At 55.9% G+C, this 15573-nt stretch overlaps 8 protein-coding genes across 8 annotated transcripts; 3 read left to right on the top strand and 5 right to left on the bottom strand.

Moving 5' to 3' along the window:
• The first annotated feature begins 140 nt into the window (after positions 1-140).
• B0T15DRAFT_528550 (major facilitator superfamily domain-containing protein) lies at positions 141-2630 on the top strand. The gene is made up of 4 exons (XM_062869046.1): positions 141-493; positions 566-1557; positions 1608-1741; positions 1800-2630. The coding sequence occupies exons 1-4, from the start codon at positions 413-415 to the stop codon at positions 2279-2281; spliced, it is 1689 nt and encodes a 562-aa protein (XP_062722686.1). The 5' UTR covers positions 141-412; the 3' UTR covers positions 2282-2630.
• Positions 2631-2678: 48 nt separating this feature from the next.
• B0T15DRAFT_157044 (AP complex, mu/sigma subunit) lies at positions 2679-3484 on the top strand. Its single transcript, XM_062862069.1, has 3 exons — positions 2679-2833; positions 2897-2966; positions 3053-3484. The coding sequence occupies exons 1-3, from the start codon at positions 2802-2804 to the stop codon at positions 3380-3382; spliced, it is 432 nt and encodes a 143-aa protein (XP_062722685.1). The 5' UTR covers positions 2679-2801; the 3' UTR covers positions 3383-3484.
• Positions 3485-4057: 573 nt separating this feature from the next.
• B0T15DRAFT_157068 (uncharacterized protein) lies at positions 4058-7283 on the bottom strand. Its single transcript, XM_062862070.1, has 3 exons — positions 6120-7283; positions 5733-5996; positions 4058-5664 (listed from the first exon to the last, which is right to left on the bottom strand). Exons 1-3 carry the CDS (start codon positions 6922-6924, stop codon positions 4337-4339), a joined length of 2397 nt encoding a protein of 798 aa, XP_062722684.1. The 5' UTR covers positions 6925-7283; the 3' UTR covers positions 4058-4336.
• A 207-nt stretch (positions 7284-7490) lies between these two features.
• On the bottom strand, positions 7491-8819 carry B0T15DRAFT_157021 (regulator of Vps4 activity in the MVB pathway-domain-containing protein). Its single transcript, XM_062862068.1, has 2 exons — positions 8710-8819; positions 7491-8621 (listed from the first exon to the last, which is right to left on the bottom strand). Exons 1-2 carry the CDS (start codon positions 8737-8739, stop codon positions 7728-7730), a joined length of 924 nt encoding a protein of 307 aa, XP_062722683.1. The 5' UTR covers positions 8740-8819; the 3' UTR covers positions 7491-7727.
• On the bottom strand, positions 8600-9313 carry B0T15DRAFT_528540 (uncharacterized protein). The gene has a single exon (XM_062869045.1). It carries the CDS (start codon positions 9147-9149, stop codon positions 8901-8903), a length of 249 nt encoding a protein of 82 aa, XP_062722682.1. The 5' UTR covers positions 9150-9313; the 3' UTR covers positions 8600-8900.
• A 1594-nt stretch (positions 9314-10907) lies between these two features.
• On the top strand, positions 10908-11874 carry B0T15DRAFT_395662 (transcription initiation factor IID, 18kD subunit-domain-containing protein; the record flags this gene model as incomplete). Its single annotated transcript, XM_062864790.1, has 2 exons — positions 10908-10997; positions 11053-11874. 2 exons carry the CDS (start codon positions 10908-10910, stop codon positions 11872-11874), a joined length of 912 nt encoding a protein of 303 aa, XP_062722681.1.
• A 251-nt stretch (positions 11875-12125) lies between these two features.
• B0T15DRAFT_413572 (S-adenosyl-L-methionine-dependent methyltransferase) lies at positions 12126-13384 on the bottom strand (the record flags this gene model as incomplete). Its single annotated transcript, XM_062865427.1, has 1 exon — positions 12126-13384. A coding segment is annotated over exon 1 (1143 nt), but the record flags the coding sequence as incomplete, so codon positions are not given.
• Positions 13385-14239: 855 nt separating this feature from the next.
• Positions 14240-15110, bottom strand: B0T15DRAFT_395749 (uncharacterized protein; the record flags this gene model as incomplete). The annotated part of the gene is made up of 2 exons (XM_062864796.1): positions 14240-14817; positions 14900-15110. 2 exons carry the CDS (start codon positions 15108-15110, stop codon positions 14240-14242), a joined length of 789 nt encoding a protein of 262 aa, XP_062722679.1.
• Between the last annotated feature and the right edge of the window lie 463 nt (positions 15111-15573).

The following is a 15573-nucleotide window of genomic DNA, read 5'->3' as shown; positions in this document are numbered from 1 at the left end:
TACCCGTATGTAGCTTGGCGCCTAGACCTCTCTGCGGTAAGGGGCCCCGGCCGCCCAATGAGCGGTGGCAACGAGCCAATGCTTCGGCAAGAACCGAGACCCACTGCCATCAGACAGATGCCGCAGGGACCCCGAGATATGCCACTGGCAAACTCCCAGCGCTCTTCGTATTCTTTACTCGCTCCTTCAACGATCTTGGTCTCCTCCTCCATTCGAAGTCACATCCTCGCAATGAAATCGTGACGCCGGCTTCTAGTAGAACACAATTACGCGACGCAACGCAAATTCTCTGCACGACGAAGGATACGTCGTCGGGATGCCTCAGTACGGTTGAAGGCTGCATCTCTGATATCATCTCCGTTATCGCTCCCGCTGTGACAACAGCCAAGAGCTACCCTACCCAACATCGACCATGAGGGAGCAACAGCTGCACCGCGCCCGACTGGTGTCGAGTGTGGCTGCAACGATCATCTCGCTGGCATGCGGTACCAACGTACGGCTCTATGATTCTTCCCCTTCCCCCCCACCGTGTCCTTCCTAGTTGACATTACTAAGATATTACCAGTACGTCTATTCCGGATGGGCGCCGCAGTTTGCTGATAAGCTGCGTCTTACCACTACCGAGATCAACCTGATCGGCCTGGCCGGAAACATGGGCATGTACTCCATGGGAGTTCCCGTCGGCCTGTTCGTCGATCATCGAGGTCCCCGGCCTGCCGTCATCGCCGGCGCCTTATGCCTCGGCGTCGGCTACGCCCCGTTCCGCGCCGCCTACGAGACCGGTTCAGGCTCGGTGCCTGTGTTGTGCTTCTTTGCCTTCCTTACCGGCCTAGGCGGCTGTATGGCCTTCGCTGCTGCGGTCAAGACGTCCGCCCTGAACTGGCCTCATCACCGAGGCACCGCGACCGCCTTCCCCCTAGCCGCCTTCGGCCTCAGCGCTTTCTTCTTTTCCCTGTTTGGAAGCATCTTTTTCCCCGGGAACACGAGCGCCTTCCTCACCTTGTTAGCCGCGGGCACTTTTGCGATGATCTTTTGCGGCTTCTTCTTCCTGAGGGTCTACCCGCACACGCACTACCACAGCATCCCGGACAGTGGTTCCGGGCTGTCCGACTCACAGCAGTTGCGCCGCACGCTTTCTCAGGAGGAGGATAAAGCACCTCGCCGTCCTGGCGGCCATGGCGGGCGACGCTCCCCGGAGATAGAACCTGGTATGTCGCCCACCACCACCACCACCACCACCACCACCACCTACACGACTCCTGCAGCGGAGGGCGCATCATCCCGGGACGACGCCAGCACTCCTGGGCCTGACCAGGCTGATGTCGAGGCCGCTACCCCTCGTGTGTTCGACGGCTCATCTCCGGAGGCCGGGGTTGATGAGACATCATCGCTCATGTCGTCTTCGCTGGCCGGCGATGTTTTTGTCGAGAACAGTGTTGATATGGATCGATCCCATCGTGTAGATATCCGCGGCTGGCGCCTGCTCAGTAACATCGACTTCTGGCAACTCTTCTGTATCATGGGCATCTTGGCGGGTATTGGCTTGATGACGATCAAGTGAGTTCTTGACACCGTACCAGATAGAGATTAGCTGACCTGCGGTGTAGCAATATCGGGCATGACGCCAATGCACTCTGGAAGCGCTACGACGATTCGGTAACTGAGGAATTCCTCATCAGGCGGCAGCAGATGCATGTCTCGATTCTGTCCATTGCCAGTTTCGGTGGTAGATTGCTGAGTGGTAGGGCTCCCCACTTTAACACCTTCGGCACCTACATACCAATCTAACCAAATCACAGGGGTCGGATCCGACTTTCTGGTCAAAGTTCTACACGCTAGTCGGGTTTGGTGTCTGGTCATTGCCTGCTTCGTCTTCTCTATCGCCCAGCTTTGCGCCATCGTCATCACCAACCCTCACCTCCTGGGCTTCGTCTCTGGCCTCTCGGGCCTCGGCTACGGCTTCCTGTTCGGCGTGTTCCCCTCCATCGTGGCCGAGTCGTTCGGCATACACGGCCTGAGCCAGAACTGGGGGTTCATGACCCTCAGCCCTGTCATCTCGGGGAATATTTTCAATCTATTCTACGGTGTTGTCTTCGACAGTCACAGCATTGTGGGGCCAGACGGCGAGCGGACGTGCCCTGATGGACTGGACTGTTACAAGAATGCGTACTTCGTTACATTGGCCGCATGTGGGGTAGGGATCGCAGTGACATTGTCGACAATACGGCATCAGCATCAACAGTGGCTGAGGGAGGAAGGGAAGGGAGCTGCTGAGGATTGAAAGGTCTTGAGAGAGATGCGATGGGCACGGTCCCCGCCCAAAGGCTTGGACGCTCAGGTATGCAGCTGGAGCTGCGGGAGATTCATGCCGCAATGGCACTAGTATGGTTCACTGTGCGTTATAACCTTTCTATGGGATAGAAGAGAGCGCCGGCGTTTTGTGGGGGTTGCGGTATAGGGGTTGCAACGCATACCGGGCGCATAGACCGAGATCTGGGTAAGCTCACACTACTTTTTGTATTGTACTTCACTACCTGTAAATATGACACAGGTACAGCGCTATTGGCCGCTTAACTATTACTAGTAGCGAATTGCGTTCCAGTTCTGTTACAGAAAGCCAATTCTCATCTTTCTTTCTGATGGGCCATAGCGGATGTCAACCCTAACCCTGCTCTGGTCCGACTTTCCCAATTAAGCTCCCGCTCATTCCGTCTCTCCCCTTATAATTCGCGAACATCGCGACCGCATCGCCGCGGCAGCGACTTTGACCAAGCGGACAAACCCGCGTCGCAGCCGCAACCATGCTGTCCTTTATCTTGATCCAAAATCGCCAGTACGTGTCTGCTCCCCAATTGCTTCCAGCTTCTCACATGTGCTGACCTAACCTCCATTCCAGGGGCAAAACCCGCCTGGCCAAGTGGTATGTCCCGTACAGCGACGACGAAAAGATCAAGCTCAAGGGCGAGGTAAAAAGAAACGCCAAATCCTCCCGTTCTTCACTTTCCCATAACCTCCCCAACGCGAGCTAACCCGGGCCTATCCAACATGTTAGATCCACCGCCTGGTAGCGCCGCGCGACCAGAAGTACCAGTCCAACTTCGTCGAGTTCCGCAACCACAAGGTCGTCTACCGGCGGTACGCGGGGCTCTTCTTCTGCGCGTGCGTCGACACCAACGACAACGAGCTCGCCTACCTCGAGGCCATCCACTTCTTCGTGGAGGTGCTCGACGCCTTCTTCGGCAACGTCTGCGAGCTCGACCTGGTCTTCAACTTCTACAAGGTCTACGCCATCCTCGACGAGGTGTTCTTGGCGGGCGAGATCGAGGAGACGAGCAAGCAGGTCGTGCTGACGAGGTTGGAGCACCTGGATAAATTAGAGTGAAGAGTGAGGGGATGATGAAAGGGATCCGTTGTCGTACTCTCTCAACCCGTGGGGAAGGTGTATAAGAAGATCGGGCGGTATCCAGACTGGCCTGGACAGGGAGCATGGAAAAGCTATGCGCGGTAAGGCACAGACACTCTTCGTGGCCAGGCTGGATGCCGTGGGGAACCGCAACAAGGAGGTTCATGGGGATGAGAGGAGGCTCAACTTACCCCCCTCTCCGAAAGTGGCAATTCTGACACACCTCCCCCAGTCGAGCTGGCCGTGCGGCAGTCCTGATGGTGTCCAGGTCCGTGCGGAGACCAAGGAGAATTCCATCCAGCCCTGAGATATAGGGAGAACGATGGGTGAGGCCTGCATGCGGGTAGTTGGACGCTTGTCGGATGAAGAGGACATAGGTGTGGAAGCATGTTGAGACTGGATATGGGGTGAACAACCGGAGAACGAGAGCCTATCAGTTTACTACGATGATCTTGGAGCTATATCTTCGCACTTATACTCCGGGCCAACGTGGGGAGGCACCGTTCAATTCACAAGGAATACCAGGTTAGAAAGCATCGCATTGTTTGGCATTTGCAGATCTGCAGTAAGTTGGCCTCAAGCAAAGGATCTACATAATTCAACATCAGATCAAGTGGCAACGGCAGGCATTATGTACGCCCCCAAGCCGCCGGTGACCGCAACAACCTCCACCGTCATGTCAACTGGTTCTGAAGCCCATCGTCAGAAGCCCGACAGGGCATTCATGCCGAAGTCTCCAACTGCCGACACAGAAGACGCGCCGTGGAAGCAATCAGCCCCGGCAGAAACACAAAAACCTTCGCCTTGTCAAAGAGGCGAAACACTTGCGTCACGTCAGCCTGATCCGGGACTCAGAAGCAAGGCAAAGCATAGACGACAAATAAGAATGGACACCGGCGACGGACTCATGAGGTCCGGCAGAGGCTCTCTGAATCAGGCTGAAGCTGCCTGAATGACTGCTGAAGAGCTGCTGGAAGTCTCGACAACCGCGCGCATCAACTCGTCCCCCTTTGATGTGCCATCGGCGGACGACGTGCTATGCACGGTAATTGTGTCCGGGCTGTTCTTCACTGCAGCCGGTGTTGACTCCTGGGTATCGACCTCGGGCCGGGATGCGCCATCGATGGCGGTTGACAGGGGTTCAACACCCATCTGCGTGGAGTTCGCTTCATCGGAAGGATCATTCCTGACCAGACGACTCCCTGTTGCGGTTATCGTTGACTCTGCTCGGTCGAAACAGCAGTCAACGGCCACTTTGAGCTCGGCGTCAACCATCATCGCGTCCTCTTCGTTAGTGGCAACAGGATAGTCAGACTCAACAAGCGTCATGGCTGATTCCCCTGCCATCTCGAAGTCTGATATCTCGACCTGCTGCTTACTCTCGAGAGGGAGATCGAAGAACTCCAGGGCACACGGCCGTGTCGTGTTCAGGTTGTCGTTGACCCAAACATTCTGCTTGCCGCTGAACAGCCTAACAAGAAGAGGATTGTACGGACCACGACGCTCCCTGCCGTTGATGAGCAAAAGCCGATCTGTCTTGACGCTCTCCCCACGGATCATATCGAAGAGGTCAGACTCGAACAACTCAACCCCAGCCACGTGGTCAGCGTCTCTCCTCTTCTTGAAGGCAGACGTCTTCGGTCTATCAATCTGCATTTCGTCGATACTCGGTGGCCCAGCAGTCCGCTTAACAGCGAGAGGACCCGGCTGCTCGTCTTCATCGACCTCATCGTCGTACGACAGTCGACCTTCTCTCCGAGCTTTCGCCTTGTTGACCAAATCCTCTAAGAAGCTCGCATTTCTGCGATGCTCCTTCCTTGCGGCTCTATGGTCATAGTCACGGCTCTCTCCTCGGGATGTCAAGTCGTCACGCGAAGGCGAACGTGAGGCTTTGCGCTTGCCTAACTGGTGATGAGAAGATAACAACCGAAGACGAGACAAGTCACTCTCAGGGCGATAACTGTCCCCCCCCCCGCCCTTACGGACTTCACCCACAGGTGAGACAGAGCGAGCGCTGAGACGGGTCGAGTCGTCAAAACGCGAGTCTGGGTCATCCCAAGCTCGCGCCGCGCTGCCATGACGGGAGCCTGCTTCCTCGACGACCCCAGTTTTCCTCTCCCAATAACGCCTCCAGAGGTCCGGTCTTGGGTCCCTAGGACACAGATTGCGAAAATGGTTGCCGACTTTACCGCAAATATAGCACTTATAATCCTTTGGCGGCTTCCTGTCTAAGGCAGTGTCGAAGTTCCTCGGACAATCCTCTAGGGAGTGACCTCGACAGAAAGTCAGTTACCATACCATCATAGTGGATTCAGCAGTTGTCCTTTACCAGGAAGCGGATAAACCGAATGGCCATTCGCGACGAGCCAGTCAACGCAACATTTGGCGGCATACTTCTTGGCATCCTTCTTGCGCGCGAAGCCAGGGGCAGTTGGTTTGCCAACCTTGCCTCGCTTCTGTTCGGCTTCGAGGTTGGGAAAGACCATCGGGTCGGCCCCAGCAGGGAGTTTGAGAGTGCATTGGCAGACCCAGCGCTGGTACCCAACCATATCCTCTTTGAACTCGAACGTAGCGCCAATCGCTTGCGCGTACGCTAGATGCTTGTTAATGAGAGAGCGTGCTCAGGGCAGGCTGAGGGCAGGGCGGGCTGAGGGCAGGGCGGGCTGAGGGCAGGGCGGGCTGAGGGCAGGGCGGGCTGAGGGCAGGGAAGCCTTACTATTAAGCAGGCTGACCGAGTCCTCTGCCTGGAAAACCTTTTTCCTCTTGTTATTAGGAGGTAAGGCTTCCATGTTGCTCATGGCAAGCCTGTTAGCCCTTGTCAACAAGGGCACGACCGCTTTCTCAATTCGATCATGCTGGTTTGAACTCAGGTCCTTTGTAGGGGCTGCACCCTTCTTGTTATGAGGTGGATGGGCCACATCGCTCATGACAAGACTGTTGGCTCCTGTTAGGAATGACAAGTCCGGTTGCCCACTTGGATCATCCTGATCTTGACTCTCGTTCTTCTGCACAGGATTCGACGAGATGAAGACAACGTCCTCGTCATCGTCTTCCAGCTCAATCATTATGGGCTTTTTTTGCGACAACTTGAGCCTGTCAGGGTGCATCTGACCGTAGCAGTCTCCTGACTCCGGTGCATCGGTGGTGCGCATGGGATCTGACGCGGACATAAGGCTACGTAACTTGTCCTCAGCGATACGTAGCCTTCTCAGGCTGGTTGGGTCCTGGGTGGCTTGGTCGCGCTGCCACTCGTTGAACGTCTCAAGAATGAGGAGGTCGTCGTTGACCAGGTCTTTCAGAAAACGATACCAAATCCCGACCTCATCGTGGAAAGAGGAGATGTCAATGGTCATGAGGCGGGGATGAAGCCACATGGTACATATGCTAAGAATCCGTTTCTTGCTCACGTCGGAGGGCAAGCGTTTTCCAAGCTCAACGAGAAGCTGAGACAGAGAGAGGTCTCCCAGGCTCTTGAGCCCCAAGATCTCGAGGTTTTGCTGTTTCTTGTCTGCGTCGTCCATCGTCACACGCTTAAGGAAGACACGAGCTCCCTCAGAATTGATCTGTGCGATGATGGGATTTCTGCGCCTGGTTGTGTCCGACTCTGCGGATCATTAATTCTCTCCCCAAGGAAGTTCAAGTGCAACTGGGAGATGTATCGCACTGAATATGGGGAGTTTGTGCAAGTTCAGGATGGTCTCTGGCCTCGCAATGAGATTGCGAGGGTGTATTTGAACTCGGCGCAAACAGAAAGGGAGGATTGCCGGTTGGTGGATTTGTTGATGAAAAGAAAGGAGAGGCAGTCGGGGTGTGCAATCAGATTTCCCGGTAGAACAGAGAGAAGCAGGAAGTTTGCCAACCAATGTCAGCCACTCTCGGGGGTGAGAAAAAGAAAAGAGGAAGAAGACCGAGTGCATCGAGTGATCGATCCAAAGGAAAGTCGGAAGTTGAACTTGGGTGACGAGGAAGTCCAGGCCTGTTAAGGAAGGAACGATCGGGGAAGAATCTGAGGCATTGGGACTCACGTACTCGGTGAAGTTGGTACTAGTACTAGTAGCCACCAACACGAGAGCAATATACAATGAAGTACTAGTCCAATCCAGTAGGTAAGGTAGTCATGAGCGTGAAGCATGTTTTCAAAATTGCACCAGACACCTGAAAGCACTACCAGCTCAACAGGGCGGAATAAACACACCAAACTCCAACCGCAAGTGAACCACCCAATGCCAGACACACGATAGATAGCACATGGAGACAAGGAAGGCCCCGCATACACAAGCCTGATCAAACACACTTATTATTCCTCCCATGACCAAGCACCATGTTACCTCTTCAACTGAGCGAACCTCTTTGCTAGCTCGTCCACATCAGGAATCCCGTCCGCGATACCCCCCTTCTTTTCTGTCGGTCTTCTCCCCACGGTCACCCCAGCCGTCGCCGGCTTCTTCGTCGGTGTCAGCTCCACGTTGTTTAATGTCAATTTTGGGCGAGGATTTTCCGTCGATGGGGTGGGAGGGTTGACATGTAGAGGGCTGGCAGGGCCAAACGTCCTTGGTGGTGTTGCCTTGCTGAGCTCCTCTCGCGCCTCAACGTCGTCATTCCCTCCTAATAGGCCCGTCTCTGAGCTCTTCTGCTTCTGTCCACCGCCCTCGCCTCCGCCTATAAAATCAGGCGGCTCTCCCAGGTCCTCAGCAGGTTCAGCTTCCTTCCTCGGCGGCCAGTCCACCCCATACGCCCGGGCGATCTCCTCCAGGTACCCCTGCACGAGCTCCTCCCTTGGCGGCGCGACGCTCAACTTGCGCACGACCCGCTCGCTGACCTTCCCGTCAGTATTCTCCATCGCCTGCAGCACAAAATCCTTGCCAAACTTCTCCGCCAACAGGGCCCTGACCTGCTGCAGCTCTTTGATCTCTGTCTTGGGCGCAGCGTAGAGGATGCTCTTGACGGCCTCTTCTAAGCCAGGGTCGCAGGTAGGCGAGGCATCGAGCAGCCCTGCGCGGGCGAGGAGCAGCTCGCAGTAGAGCTCTAGAATCTCGTGCAGCTCGGTGATGATATCGGAGCGGATGATATTCTCGACGCGGATGCGCGCCGAGTCGGTCTTGCCTTGCTCGAGCAGCTGGGCCATGGCGCGGCGCTGGGTTTTGGCGAGGGCCTCGTCGCGTTTCTGCACCATACGCAGCCTGGCAATGGCTAGTTTGAGTTGGACTTTGATTTTGGCCTAGTTGCAGAAGCCGTTAGTCCACTACAAGATGGAGATGCTCAAAGGTACCCAGCAGTCGAGGAGGAAACTGGGGTTGGCGACGTACCACGAGACCGGAGGAGGGTGACGGAGGCATATTGAGAGGTCGGTAAAAGTGGCGACGAAGGTTCAGATTATCCGGCGAGTTTTGAAGCTAGAAACTTGGGTATCGTCTAGGCTTCCGGAACAGGTGAGGTTGCCAATTGCGGACCAGGCAGTTCACATGCGGCCAACAGCTTGTGGGTTGCGCTGCGCTCCTCATGTGGGGAGTTTCGCGGGGTATCCCCGTAGCGATGGGCCGTCCGGCGGGGGCCTCACGTGGCCGTGGGCCTCTCGCGCCGCTCTAGCCTGAAGTCGTGGTCGCACAGCATCGCGGCGATAATGGGCGTATAATGCCAAAAAGTGATTGAAGAAACAGAAAAGAGAAAACAGCACAAAGTTAGGGAATATCAACGGAAGAAACAAAATAAGATAGACCAGCATAGCCACCACATCAGCAGAGGCCATTCTATCTCTCACAGTCTGAATATAACCGGTAACTAATACAAGTGTAGTCAGGTATTAAGCGCCTTTGGACAGATGTATTGTACAATACATAAGTGTGTCTGGAGGGAAGGCGAAGAGTACTTTATTATTGCTGCCTTATTGCTGCCGTTAGACAGTATCACTTGGGGCTTTATTATTATGGTTTATGCATTCGAATACGTCATGGTACTGTGGTGAGGTGCGTACGGATAATAACTTGTAGTAAATCATACTGTGGTGAGGTGCATACGCATAATGTCGGATACGTAATATATTACATTATGTATATATACGCCACGTATGGCTTACCTCCCGAGTCTGGCCCGATCATGGAACATTGTGGAGAACAAGGTGAGACCCACCTTGCAGTTGAGGCGCGATGCACGTGCTTCCATACTGACCTGGATTTCCTCCGTCCGATGAATACGGGCAACCAACCAGCGCAATCATCTGACAGCCTCCCAAGCTCTCGGCCAAACTATCATGTACATGTACAGGCCATTTTTCTGGTTCTATACTGTGTCAAACTGGCGGTCCTTGCCGTTCAAGGGCATGGCATAGGAATGAAGCAGGGCCTTTGAGCTTTGACCTTGAGGCTTGTTCCTCTTTCTCCACCGAACTCCATCGCCATCATCTCGCCCACGCCACGGCACGACACTGTCAACACCAAGCTGTGCCAGTTATTGACTCGACCGCTTTTCATCGGTATTGTTATCAACATCACAGACTTAGTCCTCACAAGCAAGATGGCGGACAAGGACAAGCAGTACAAGTATCGTCAAGAGATACAACAGGTGGGTGCCATCTAACTTGTCTGTGTCTACAATCCTGTTGGCTTCTTGCTGGCCATCTCACTGGCTGAGCCGTTGTGACAGTGCTATGCGCCGCCCAGCCAACTTCGGCGCTGTCAAGCCCCTGATACCATGAAGAAGGCGGTGAGATGTGCGACTGAAGGAATGTGAGTGAGTGCTCACAGCCCTGGACCGGTTGGCAAGTTCATCAATATCATGAACACCTAGTTCTGGCACTTAAATGGGCTCGGTTGTATGTGACTCTATATGGAGGGCTCTGTTACTTCCCTTCAGCTCGCACATGCCACTCCCCCCAGAATCATATATCTCCTTGCTCCAAGGTCTCCAGAAGGCTATGCGATGACCCGTGGAAGATGTGCAAACTCAGGCCGTCAACCCGGATTGATGGCAGCACCACTGGCGACATCATAGTCGACATCGCGGCCACCTTCCAGAGGAAGAAAAAGAACAAAACAACAAAACAACTCTGGCCGCAGCTCCATTCATATTAACCGCCCCCCCCCCCCGACCTCCCTCCCCCCCTTTGTTTTTGTTCAACGCGACCTGTGCCTCATCCAAGACGAGAAAGCTCCCCCTTCCCAGTCATCAACATCGCGAGTGCACTGCTAGCAAGTCGACTCTGGCTTTGCCATCGGAAATGCCCTCTCTGGCGGCCCTGCAGCCCGAGGCGGCCGCCATGTTTCAAGCTGCCTTCGACGAGGCAGTTGGCGTGGGCTCTGAAATAGAACCAAAAGAGTCCCGGCGTATACTGGAGTCGGGGCTCGGCTGTGGAAGAATCCCCCTGACCCTCCTAAGCGAGGCGCTTGAGCTCGCGCAGAGCATTACACTTTCTCTCCCCGGCGTCCAAGCGGCTTCCGACAGAATGGGGGGGTACATTTGGCAGGGACCAGATTCGCGTGAAGTGGTCGCTAATTACATCGAACTCCAGATGATGTATGTGTCGGGCGAGACGGGAGAACCCTCGGTTGAGACAACAGGCATCATCGAAGATATCGTTCGCCAGCAGGTCATCGAGATCGTAGGTTCTGTCTCTACGGCTTGGTCGCTTTCATCCGTCTTAACTCTTACTACAGCTCAGAAACTGCACCGAATTGGCGGCACGCCGCGGATCGCGTTCCATCACAATCAACGACCTGATCTTCCAGATTCGGGACGACGCTCCCAAAGTATCGCGTTTGCGCACATTCCTCTCCTGGAAAGACGTGCGCAAAAACGTCAAAGACTCGGACGACAAGGGCGGCGAAGCGGACCTGGGCGCCGCAGAGGATCCCGTTGGCGGCGTCGTCGCCGGCGGACCGGTAGACGACACGGCAAAGAAGAACAAGAAGGCCAAGGTGGGGCTTCCCTGGGAACCGGCCTCGTTCTACGGGGTCGAAGTGCCGGAGCGGGAGGATGAGGAGGACGAGGAAGAGGAGGAGATGAACCACATCACGCTCCAGCGACTGCGCAAGGCCGACGAGCGCACCAAGGCCATGACGAAGGAGGAGTACGTGACCTGGTCCGAGTACCGCCAGGCATCCTTCACCTATCGCAAGGGCAAGAGGTTCCGCGAGTGGGCGGGGTTCGGCATCGTGACCGACAGCAAGCCGTCCGACGACATTGTCGACATACTCGGCTTCCTGACCTTCGAGATGGTGCAGACCCTGACCGAGGAGGCGCTCAAGATCAAGGAGAACGAGGACCAGTACCGCGAGCGCACGGGCGAGAATGCCGGCAAGAAGCGCAAGCTGCCCGGAGGCGGTGGCCTGTTCGACCCGCCCGGCGAGGGCCGCACCCCGGTCGAGCCGCGCCACATCCAGGAGGCCTTCCGCCGGCTCCAGCAGCGGCCCAAGAAGTCGAGGGCCATGCTCAACGGCACGAGGCTGCAGCAGCGGACGGCGCTCAAGTTGATTTAGTGGCCTATCTTCAACAAGCTGGACGGGGAGTATGGTGGGTTTCACAGCATGGCGTTATGGGGTTGCAGTCAAGGCTATTTGTATACCTTACCTAACATTAACAATCACGCTCTCCAGGTCATGGTTCGACGGGCTGCGAGGGTTGCTTGCAGCGCGCGATGGGTTGGTTATATTTCCGTCTTTGTAAGAAAAAAGAATACACCTCATATTACAAAACCACGTGGAAGTTTACATCATCCCTCTGGCACCTCTCCTCCTCTTCCCTCCCCAACATCCAGATCCCCCTTCTCCCCCCGCCATCCCCACACAACGATGTAATGCCCTGCCAACAGCCGCCATTCCTCCACCTCGTCCAGCCCTCCCTCTAGCGAATCCACCCTCTCCCTCTCCCGCTCGCTAACCCATCTGGCATCCTCCCAAATCTGATCCACCGTCCGCGTCCTCACGCCCTTGTCGAACCCGGCCTCTCTCAACCTCTTCTCCTGATCCGCCGGCGTGGGGTATGCCTCCAACGTCGGCATGGCAATACCCCTTGAGGCAAGGTTGGACGTCATCGTCTTGCCGAAGGCGTCGTGCGGCAGGATCGGTTCGTAGATGACAACCCCTAGGCTGGGGAAGTGGGAGGTGAAGAAGGAGAGCAGGGCGGTGGTGTCTTGGGGCGGGAGGTAGCAGAGGCAGCATTCGGATAAGAGTAAGGTGGGTGTGTTGGGACGGAGGTTGGGGAGAAGGGCGGATTTGGGGGTCAGGCTGCGCAGGTCTAGGCCGTGAAGGGTGAGGGTTAGAGTGCTGTCGCTGAGGGAGTGGCATTGCCAGGTTGTTGGATGTTGTGGTGCTATTGCTGGGGTTGTGGTGGTGGTGATGGGTTCCGGGGCGGAGAGGATGGTCCCGAGTGAGGGCGTGGCGCTGATGATGGCCTGTTTGCGGGCCATGATACTCGGGAAGTCGATCTCGTGATAGGCAACGTTGCGGTGGGAGTTGGGATAGGTAAAGAGGCGCAGACAGCGGGTGTCGGTGCCAGCGCCGAGAGAGACAACTTGCCTTAGCTCGTCTGGGCTGGTGGTGGCGAGAAAGCGGTCTACGAGCGTGTCGATGGCCGTGGTGCGTGTGTAAGTGCCCCGGTTGATGATGGGGAGACGCCGGGTTGGCGGTCCCTGCACGAAGAGCCGTGCGAAAGGATCAGATAGATAGCCCAGCTCGACGGCACTTAGGCGAGACACAGCAGCGTCGGTATCGGTGCCCTGAATGGTGGCATCTTGACTCGGACCGCCCCCCGAGGTCGAGATGCCCCTCCTGCCTGGACCGCCCCGGCCCCGGCCTCTTCCACCCGACCCGCTCCGCAGAGAAAGTAGGTTTGGTATTGCGGGGGTTGACATCGGTGGGTTTCCTTGTTGCATGTGAAAAGAGAGAGAGAGAGTGGCGGTATGGAATTTGAATTTTCGTCAGGAACTCAGCATCCGTTTTGAAAATCAGTAAGGTACCTTACCTAAAGAGTTCAGATTGTGTTCATCACTCGAGGTTGCGGAGAGCTCTTTCCCGGGCATTTAGCACTGTTCGCACTGTATCAATAACTGAGTGACCCACCACAACCATTCGCAGCACATCAAGCAGGTCCGCTTTCACTCTTGACGATGAAAGCTGTGACATGACACCACAGCAACCGGTGATATTGACTCGGACGACAACTACGGTTATTCTCAGAGTACTAGTAGGACAAAGCGCCATTGCGTCCGCAATATCAGCAGCCCGCCAGTCATACTGCCCGGCCCTGGTTCGTTCTGGTCAGACCGAACGAGCATCCTCAACAAGTCCTCGCCTCCGTGCTCACCCCACAAATTCTCCTGGCGAACTCCTATCCTGCACATCGGCATGCATCTCTGTTCTGCGACTCGGAGCTGAATCGTTCATAGACTGCCGAATGTCTTGCCCATACCATACTCATAGACATTCTCTGGCGTGAGATCTCTAACCATCTGTCCAAGCAGGGCGTCGGAGCCAACGGTGTACGTCGGCTGCGAGAACCTGTCGGTCAGAGCGTCGTGGACCGTCGCGGCAACCGCCTCAGCAGGCGGGGCCATGCCTTCGACGGCTGCCTGAGTCATCTTGTACCTGTTGCAACGTCAGTCAGCCTTCCAAGTTTGGCGCCTGAAATGAGATTCCCATACCACTTGTCCATCATCGGCCGGTAGATCTTCTCCTCAGCGTCGAGAACAGGCCCGTCGGCCCTGACAAGCCTCCCAAATGAATCGACGCCAACGGAGCCTTTGGACACGTTGTCGAAGTATTGGTCCCAGGCTTTCTGCACCTTGGGACCAATGCCTGCAGTCCTGGTAAATCCAGGACGAACGGTCGTCATCCCTGCTCAGCGTCAGCTACACGCACCCGAATCAACGGGAGCCAGAATGAGCATCAGAGGAGTCCTACCAACACCAAACGGCATCAATTCCAACCTCCACGCCCGCGTCATCCCGTCGATCGCCGCCTTCACCGCACAGTACGGCACCCACATGGGCGGGTTCACGAACGCACCATAGCTGCTGACGTTGATGAACCGGCCCTTGTTCTGCTTCATCAGCGGTAGGAAGGCCTTGATCACAGCGACATACGCCCAGAAGTCCAGCTCAAACAGCCGCCGCACATCCTTCTCGGGCGTCAGCTCCATTGGCGAGATCATGCAGTAGCCCGCGTTGTTGACGACGCCAACGAGCGGCTTGTCGCGGTCGCCGGCCAGGACGGACTCGATGTGGGACGCGCAGTGCGAGATGGAGTCGTGCGAGAGCACGTCCATGAGGCAGGGGTGGATGGTCCCGCCGCTCTGGGCGATGTTGGTGCCGTTGGACTGGTCCGCGACGGACTTGATCTTGGAGAGCTCGCTGTCGTCTTGGGCCGTGGCGAAGACGGTGAAGCCCCTGGCAGCTAGGTGGGTCGCTGTTGCGAGGCCGATGCCTGATTACGGGGGGAAGCAGGAAGTCAGCACGTGAGAGGGCGCGTGTTGCTAGAATAAGATATCGAGGCTGCCCAAGCTCACCCTCACTAGCGCCGGTGATGACAGCGGCTGGCGAGTAGAAGCGGCCATCCTTGGTCTTGTACGGGCGGGTGTGAGTCTGCGGTTTCAGGCCCCTGAAGAAGAGGTACAGAATGTAGCCGCTGACATAGTGGACCCAACGGTCTATACGGGCAAGTATGCGGTTGAGGGCGACCGTCAAGAGGGAGAACGCATTCAGGATGGGGATCGGCATCTTCTGGATCTTCTGTATGTTTAGCTATGTTATGCTAGAGGTATGCCGCAACTAAACATCAGCGAAACAATAGCGTTGACAGACTACGACCAACTTCAGAACAAAAGGGGGTCGGAGTTGCCTGTCTGAGCGGGGTTCGCTTCAAGTGCCAACTTGTCTCCTATATAATCAACGTCAATTGCCTGCGATCCCTTTCGTCATCATCTCCTCTTCTGTCCTATCACCATGACGCTCCGTGCTAGCATGCGAACTTCGCTGAAAACGGCTTGAAGGGTTAGGGTTGTCTAGGCCATCCACACGCCATGTTTACTCCGAGTCCTTACTACTAGTACGGAGCAGTCACGCATCGCCTGTGCCTACCCGACACAAGTAGCTCCAATGCTCAGCTACCCAACCCGCATATCATATCGAACCAGCGGAAGACCTGATTGAACGCCAGTCAGGACTCCGGAGCAATCGACCG

Source organism: Chaetomium strumarium (assembly GCF_033439665.1).
Source record: "Chaetomium strumarium strain CBS 333.67 chromosome Unknown B0T15scaffold_3, whole genome shotgun sequence".
NCBI lineage: Eukaryota > Fungi > Ascomycota > Sordariomycetes > Sordariales > Chaetomiaceae > Chaetomium > Chaetomium strumarium.
Note: the sequence above shows the minus strand (reverse complement) of the source record. Positions and strands in the feature narration are given on the sequence as shown.

Excerpts from the sequence above, each read along its gene's own strand:
- B0T15DRAFT_528550 (XM_062869046.1), top strand. The coding sequence starts at position 413 with ATGAGGGAGCAACAGCTGCACCGCGCCCGACTGGTGTCGAGTGTGGCT. Across the intron at positions 494-565 it reads CGCTGGCATGCGGTACCAAC|TACGTCTATTCCGGATGGGC; the intron begins GTACGGCTCTAT and ends AGATATTACCAG. Across the intron at positions 1,742-1,799 it reads CGGTGGTAGATTGCTGAGTG|GGGTCGGATCCGACTTTCTG; the intron begins GTAGGGCTCCCC and ends ACCAAATCACAG.
- B0T15DRAFT_157044 (XM_062862069.1), top strand. The coding sequence starts at position 2,802 with ATGCTGTCCTTTATCTTGATCCAAAATCGCCA. Across the intron at positions 2,834-2,896 it reads ATCTTGATCCAAAATCGCCA|GGGCAAAACCCGCCTGGCCA; the intron begins GTACGTGTCTGC and ends CCTCCATTCCAG. Across the intron at positions 2,967-3,052 it reads AGATCAAGCTCAAGGGCGAG|ATCCACCGCCTGGTAGCGCC; the intron begins GTAAAAAGAAAC and ends CCAACATGTTAG.
- B0T15DRAFT_157068 (XM_062862070.1), bottom strand. The coding sequence starts at position 6,924 with ATGGACGACGCAGACAAGAAACAGCAAAACCTCGAGATCTTGGGGCTC. Across the intron at positions 5,997-6,119 it reads CTCGGTCAGCCTGCTTAATA|CGTACGCGCAAGCGATTGGC; the intron begins GTAAGGCTTCCC and ends ACAAGCATCTAG. Across the intron at positions 5,665-5,732 it reads TTCGGTTTATCCGCTTCCTG|AGGATTGTCCGAGGAACTTC; the intron begins GTAAAGGACAAC and ends GTCACTCCCTAG.
- B0T15DRAFT_157021 (XM_062862068.1), bottom strand. The coding sequence starts at position 8,739 with ATGCCTCCGTCACCCTCCTCCGGTCTCGTG. Across the intron at positions 8,622-8,709 it reads CACCCTCCTCCGGTCTCGTG|GCCAAAATCAAAGTCCAACT; the intron begins GTACGTCGCCAA and ends TTCTGCAACTAG.
- B0T15DRAFT_528540 (XM_062869045.1), bottom strand. The coding sequence starts at position 9,149 with ATGGCCTCTGCTGATGTGGTGGCTATGCTGGTCTATCTTATTTTGTTT.